The sequence below is a fragment of the Perissodus microlepis genome, chromosome 20 (assembly GCF_051167445.1).
Source record: "Perissodus microlepis isolate ML-2025 ecotype Zambia chromosome 20, ASM5116744v1, whole genome shotgun sequence".
Lineage (NCBI taxonomy): Eukaryota > Metazoa > Chordata > Actinopteri > Cichliformes > Cichlidae > Perissodus > Perissodus microlepis.
In genome coordinates this window covers 30,562,907-30,570,273 of record NC_140480.1, presented here as the reverse complement: position 1 = coordinate 30,570,273, position 7,367 = coordinate 30,562,907, and the positions used below count along the sequence as shown (strand labels likewise).

Sequence of the window (7,367 nt, the reverse complement as noted above, 5' to 3'; positions counted from 1 at the left end):
ACTTCACATGCAGAATTACTGCAATGTCATTTCTGTCTGCAGAAAGCAGGCAACTGGTTAACCAATCTATAAGTTATGTAATGCAGTGACGCAAAGAAGCTGTTTGCATATCTGTTTAACACATAACTGTAACTGATGCACTATTAAATAAAGTTAAATAAAATTTGAATAAAAGGTATGTGAATAAAAACCTCTGGATCAGATCACAGTTCTAGTCCATTTTGATCAACATTTGACTGCATGGAAGCCCCCGGGGTCAGTAACACTGCAGCATCAAGCCTCTCTTTAATCTGTTGTTGGATGTTACACACAACATTACAACTGCTTGATGCCTCTGCTGTATCATGTATCATATAATTTGCTTCCTTTTGCATTTTTTTTTATATATAACTGAAAGAAATATATATTACTGCATGCATTATTACTGCATTATTCTACAATAAACATGCAATATTATTTACTAGGAAAGCATTTGGAAGGAAAACGTTAAAGCTTTATTAAACACATTGTTTTCCACCAATTTTAACGTAATATAATAATTAGTTGAGTGAGATTTATAGAAACCTGCCTAAAGGAAAAACATCTCTGTGTGTATGGCGGAGGTGTGACATGTGAGCATTATAACAGGATGCGATGGTGAATTCTAATGAAGAGGATCAACCTTATCATGTGAATTCAATGAAGCAGAAAATGAATTGTTATGTAAGAGTACAAAAACCTGTTTTAGATGTTTCAAATTTCAATAATATTTCTGCCTAATCAAAACTTTTTGTCGTCTGCTTTGACAACACTTTATAAAAACCGTACTTTCTTTTTTACACAAAGAACAGTTTGGTCCATGGGAATCTAAACAAAGTGAGTACATCCTCTTTTAACTTGAGTCCAAACAGCTGTGAACAGAATGTCAAACTTGCGTACTATATTTTCAATCTGCTTTGGCAGCAGATTTTGCATTTTAACCAATGCTGGCCTCCCCCGAACTCAGCCTAATCATCATTGCCAGTCACATGTGACCACTCTCCACTTAGTTTCTACTTTCAATCCAGCCTCCTGTTTGCTGACAAAAAAACACTAAAATAATTCATAATAATGACATTTCTGTATGAGCCCCTTGTTCTTTTTCTATTATAAATCATCAGCATTTTTGTTATGAGATAGTAATTCAGTTTTCTTTGCTGAGGTTTTGAATATCCTGCTTCCAATTAAACGGGCCAGAAGAATTTTATTTGTGAGGCCTAAAGCTGGAAAATTAGATTTGAGCAGCTCCAGAGTCCTTCTTTGTCCAGATAATCTGTCCGTCTTGCTGTGAGCGGTTTTCTCAAGAACCTTTTTATCACTGAAAACCAGTGGTGGAGGAAGTGGCTATCCTCGTCCTTTATGTCATACTTCAAGTAAAAATACTAATGCAACAAGTACTCAAAGCCATACACTAACAATGTTACTTCATTAAAAACAACTGTAAAAATTGTACTTATTATTTTCATTTAAAAAAAAAAGGTTATACAGATATGTATTTAAGCAATACTGGAGTTACTTTGTTATATCCACCCGTGCTGAAGACACAGTTTCTGTTTAAAGCCTCTTCAAGACCGAGCGTAAACAGAGGTTCCTCTCTTCACTTCCTAGCATCAACAAGTGGTTGTAGCTCAGAGCAATCCTACAATTTTTCATCAACAAAGAATCCATTTTCAATTTAGAAAACATTCCACTGAGCCAGTGTGAAAAAATATCTGAGTGCCTCCCTTCACTCCTTTCCTCTTCCATAAATAAGTCTCCATTACATGCTTATTAGCATGTAAACAGTGCAGCATTTAATAAAGATAAGGAAGATTGTGCAAGAACTGAACTGACATGTTAACTGTTAACAGCTGTTAGCTCATCTGCCCCATTAATGTAGAGACAATGGCATCATGTTTTTAAAAAGCTGCACTACAGATGTGAAACTATAAATCTGATGTGTCTTTAACAGAGAGTTTTTTCTAAGGCCTTACACATGAAGCTCTTTTTAGCGAGGTCGATTAGATAATGTTTTGAAAAGCCTTTTGTGCAGGCACAGGAGAAATGAGAGAAAAACATGCATGGTTGACAGTTCCCATTTCCTTTTTTGTCTTGGTCATAAGAAACAGAGAAGTGTTTGTCTTAAAGAATAAACAAATATTCATATCGAAAGACATATTTTAAATATTTGCTTTTTGTTGCTCCTTGTAGGGTATCAAAAAGGACAAGTTTGCTTTGATGTTTGACAAATACAGTAATGTTGGAAATGGTACATGTCATTTTAATCAATGGGATTCAGACATGCTGTTAAGTGGATGCTACAAACTACACAGATTTGATTTCATTCAGCCACAAAAGTTTTTGTGGCTGAATGGATGTTTTACTATAGTCCAAAGGTGATATTGGCCAGGACCTCACTCAAAGCAGGAGGAAGGAGGTCTCTCCTTCCTTCCTTTCTTTCTTTCTTTCTTTCTTTCTTTCTTTCTTTCTTTCTTTCTTTCTTTCTTCCTTCCTTCCTTCCTTCCTTCCTTCCTTCCTTCCTTCCTTCCTTCCTTTCTTTCTTTCTTTCTTTCTTTCTTTCTTTCTTTCTTTCTTTCTTTCTTTCTTTCTTTCTTTCTTTCTTTCTTTCTTTCTTTCTTCCTTCCTTCCTTCCTTCCTTCCTTCCTTCCTTCCTTCCTTTCTTTCTTTCTTTCTTTCTTTCTTTCTTTCTTTCTTTCTTTCTTTCTTTCTTTCTTTCTTCCTTCCTTCCTTCCTTCCTTCCTTCCTTTCTTTCTTTCTTTCTTTCTCTCTTTCTTTCTTTTTACAGCTTACACAACCTTTTATTTATGGATAGCACCACGGGCATGTTGTCAACAGGATACAGGTTTTCCCCCAAACTGTTCCCACAAAACAGCAGAGTCTGCAGTTGTCATAAATATCACTTTATGACGTTGATTTAATCTTGCAATACTTCACATATTCTCTGAATAACATGATACAGTTTTTCTCAAATGTTAAAACACAAAAGCCAATCCTGTAACCCAAATGACCAGTAGTCTAAACACATTTACTAAATGTAGCCACCATATTCCAGTACCATAAACACATGTCGCATGAAGACACAATTCACAAAACACAACCCTCTGTACTCATAAATCTAAACACATTTTTCCTTGCTAAAACACATGTTGCAAAACAACTCTGCTCATATTCTCAAATGAAAGCCCATGTGATGCAAAATGCTTGCCACAGTCACCAATCTTTGAACACAGGGAACACACCTGGCGTCAGTCACTACACACAACGACTCAAAATTGAAGACACCTGTTGCTAATGATGTGACCCCACCTATAAAAGCATAGTTTGGTGAAGATGCCAAACAATCACAATGGATGAAGGCATTCGAGCGTGCGGAAGGAGAAGAGCTGCAGGCCAAAGAGGAAGAGGGGTTGAGATCAGAGGAGGAAGAGGTGAAGGCCTAAGAAGAAGAGGAGTTCGGAGTAGAGGAGGAAGAGAAGGAGGCCAACAAGAGAGAGGAGAAGGTCCAGGTGGGGGAAGAAGACAACCTCGCACCATCATAACAGATGATATGCGAGCAACAGTAATTGATCATGTCATTGGCCATGGCATGACAATGGCTGAAGCGGGACGAAGAGTACATCCAAACCTGAGTAGGTTCACCGTGGCCACCATTATCAAGGCATTTAGACAACACAACAGGTATAGTACGCTATTGCTTTCTTTGTCACACTACAGTTTTACAGGCCTGTGAAAGTGGTCTGTTACTTTACATGTAGTTTTACATATAAATCAGTCAATTGACAACACATGTTTCTTTCTTTAGAGCTGAAAGGATGCCACATAGAGGTGGGAGGGTTGCCATATTCACAGCGGCACAAGAAACCCTCATTGCAGATATGGTCCGTGAGAACAACTGCATTACACTCCGAGAAATCAGAGACAAAGTCATTGCAGATAATGTAAACTTTGAGAACATTGATGCTGTCAGCGTGTCCACAATAGACCGAGTTCTCCGGCGCCAACAGATGAGGATGAAACAGGTCTACAGGGTTCCCTTTGAGCGCAACTCTGCGCGACACATAGAACAACGTTACGAGTATGTGCAAGTACGTATACATCCATGTCCACAGTACAGTTAGTGGACATACTGTGTTGCTTAGTGGCCTACATTACTTCTGGACAATACTGTGCTACCTGATTGACCGTTCTGAACACCTGTACGCTTTTCCATGTTCAGAGGATAATGCAGTTGGACGCGATGGCCAGACCCCATGAGTACCTCTTCCTGGATGAGGCTGGCTTCAACCTCCAGAAACGAAGGCGAAGAGGCCGTAACATCATTGGCCAAAGAGCCATCACTGAGGTTCCTGGCCAACGGGGGGGTAATATTACTCTTTGTGCAGCTATGGGTACGGAGGGGCTTGTCCACCGGCATGCTGTCCTTGGGTCTTACAACACCCAACGTCTCCTCACCTTCCTAGAGGAGCTAAAAGAAATCCTCCTGGACCGTCAACAACACCATCCTAGGCTAGCACATCACATGTATGTGATCATTTGGGACAACATCCGCTTCCACAAAACACACCAAATCAGAGAGTGGTTCACCACCAACAGTGACCACTTTTTAAACGTCTGTCTGCCACCCTACTCCCCTTTCCTGAACCCTATAGAGGAGTTCTTCTCATCATGGAGATGGAAGGTGTATGACAGACAGCCATACACAAGAGAGAACCTCGTACGGGCAATGGAGCTGGCCTGTGCTGACATCCCAGTGGAGGCCTTCCAGGGATGGATTCGCCATTCCAGGGCGTTTTTCCCGCGGTGCCTAGCAAGGGACAATATAGCCTGTGATGTGGATGAGGTGATGTGGCCCAATGCAGCTCGGCGACATGATGCCGCACAGTGACTGTGTGTAATACTGTAAAAAGACCGTGTAGACAATAAAAAAGACTTCACACCCTGATCATGTTTCCGAGAGTACTGTTGTGTGCGATAGATTCTGTTTTTGCATTGAGTTGTGTTACAGTAGTGTACGTACATGCAGGATGTTTTTATAGATTTAGTCTTCATGTGAAACTCACAAATCTAAATGCCTAATCCTCTGCAGGGTTCTATGACGATCCGTTACTGTACAGTTTATAAAATATGCATTGGCAGTTATGAACCAAAGAACCTTCTCACAAATTGAGCATTGTGTTTTCAATTGTTTTGCTGTAGTGTGTAATGCTGTGTATAGTGTTTACAGTTTTGACAGCTTCGAGCTGCTCTCTTGGTGTGGGAGTTTGAGTTTTGCAGTGGGAAGGTGTGGTTGTGTTTATGTAGCTTTAGAGAAGGGTGTTGTGTTTGGACATTGGGGGACCTGGTGGTAACGTTTGTGGCTTGCTGTTTCTAGTCATTTTGGAGAACATTTATTTTCTTCTTTAGTTCAGTACAAAATGTTCCTGTTTAAATTAATTTTAACAGAAACAGATGGTTAAATCTTATCCAGTGTTTAGAACAGAAAATGGAAGAGAAACTGACAGATCAGCAGTGAATATTCACAGCTGGGCGTCACTTGGAAACACCTGCTTGGCCTTCAGATTTGTCACAAGTAACAAGAAAATAAAGACAGGATTTATACACTCATTAGTGCACTGCCAAAATCATTGTGACTGGACATGATGGCAAAGTCTGTGCAGCAGAGACTGGACAGGTGTTATAGCTGCTAATAGAAAGCCCAGCAAATTTCCAGCAGGTGGCAGTGAAACATAACTTAAAATGTCTACTCAAACCAAAGGTAGATTAACTTTCTACCATGTGGTGTTATATGCTTTTGTATATACTGGACATACACTATGCAAAGTACTTGGTAAATTTTCAAAAGGTCTTGTTCAGTTGTGGAGTTTTAGTCCTGCCATCAGGAAGGTGCTGCTTCTCATTTTGGTGATCTTGGGTTTTCAAAACGACACCAGGCTGTTCAACCCGAACAAAGCAGCACCAATAGGAAGGAGGGTGGGTGTTGTCTTTGGCACACTTTTGATTTGCTGTTTGGGTTTCTCCTCCCACAAATATTCTCACATTCACAAATCTCACATGATGTTATGCAAAGGAAAGCTGCAAACATGACCAAATTCCTCAATGTGACAGGATATATTGATGAAAACATACATTTACATTTCATCTCCATGTCTTATGTTGCAGATGTTCAAAAGTATCACAAAAAATACAACCCTGATTGCAAAGAAATTGGAATAGTGCGTAAATAAAAAAAGAGTTTGATAAAAGATCATAAACCCATATTTTATTTACAATGAAGCAAATCAAAATGTTTACATTGAAATAATGAGAAAAAAATTTAAAGAAAGAAACAAGGTCTTTTTAAGTTGGATGTCAGCAACACGGCAGGCCCATGTTTACCACTGTGCAGCATTCTCTTTTATTTTAACAAAAGTCTGTAAATGTCTGGGAACTGAGGAGACCAGTTGCTGGATTTTGGCAGAGGAATGTTGTTGTCTGATAGAGATGTCTTGCTGCTTTTCTTTGCATTTTTCATTTCGTGATTTGCCAAAAGTTTTAAGATAAGATAACCTTTATTAGTCCCATGCGTGGAAAACGATCCAAGTGATAACGTATCACTTGGACTCTTCTACTGCAAAGCCATGCAGTTGTATTGAATGCATTACACAAGACATGCCTGAAAAAATGTGAGCATATGTTGCTCACACCCAAAAAGAAAAATTATTTTAAATTTCAGATAACGTGACCACAAAAGTTGTCACATTCACATGTGGCTTCTTCTTTTCATGATAGAGCTTTAACCTGCATTTTTGGATGGCATTGTGAACTTTGTTCATAGACACTGATGTCTGGAAGTGTCCCTGATGCCATGTAGAGATTTCCATGACAGAATTGTGTCTGTTTTTAATGCAGTGCAACTGGAGGACCCAATGATCGTGGGCATGTGATACAGATTTTTGACCTTTTCCCTTGCAAACAGTGATTTCACCAGAAATCAATATTGTGGATATTACGTACTGTAGATTATTTGATATTTAAAGTCTGCGGTTCAAAACCCCACAGGACTGGCCGCTTTGATTGAAAATGTGGGAAGAGAGTTAAGCGCGCAGACTGGTCTGACCTTTTGTTTTACAAATTTCTGTGTTTTTCCTTGCTACCTATCCTGACCTGTCTCCCCAGTGTGATGTTTTGTATTGTATGTACGGTTGGCAAGGTCTGTCATCTCGGTGTGGGCAACTCCAACTGACAAATAAAGGCTCTCTCTCTCTTTTTGCAAGTTTACATTTAGGAACATTATTCTGAAACAGTTTGCATCTTCAGATCTTAGATGCATGAACCTCTGCCTATTGTTACATCTGAGAACCTCAGCCTCT

The 7,367-nt window shown here is 39.4% G+C and overlaps 1 protein-coding gene across 1 annotated transcript; it reads left to right on the top strand.

The window, feature by feature from the left end:
* The first annotated feature begins 3,096 nt into the window (after nt 1-3,096).
* On the top strand, nt 3,097-5,355 carry LOC146364879 (uncharacterized). Its single transcript, XM_084917687.1, has 2 exons — nt 3,097-4,103; nt 4,235-5,355. Exons 1-2 carry the CDS (start codon nt 3,831-3,833, stop codon nt 4,901-4,903), a joined length of 942 nt encoding a protein of 313 aa, XP_084773813.1. The 5' UTR covers nt 3,097-3,830; the 3' UTR covers nt 4,904-5,355.
* The last annotated feature ends 2,012 nt before the right edge of the window (nt 5,356-7,367 follow it).

What these genes read in the sequence shown, in the direction of transcription:
- LOC146364879 (XM_084917687.1), top strand. Translation starts at nt 3,831, where the DNA reads ATGCCACATAGAGGTGGGAGGGTTGCCATATTCACAGCGGCACAAGAA. An exon ending in AACGTTACGAGTATGTGCAA is followed by an intron (nt 4,104 to 4,234) that starts GTACGTATACAT and finishes TTCCATGTTCAG; the next exon opens with AGGATAATGCAGTTGGACGC.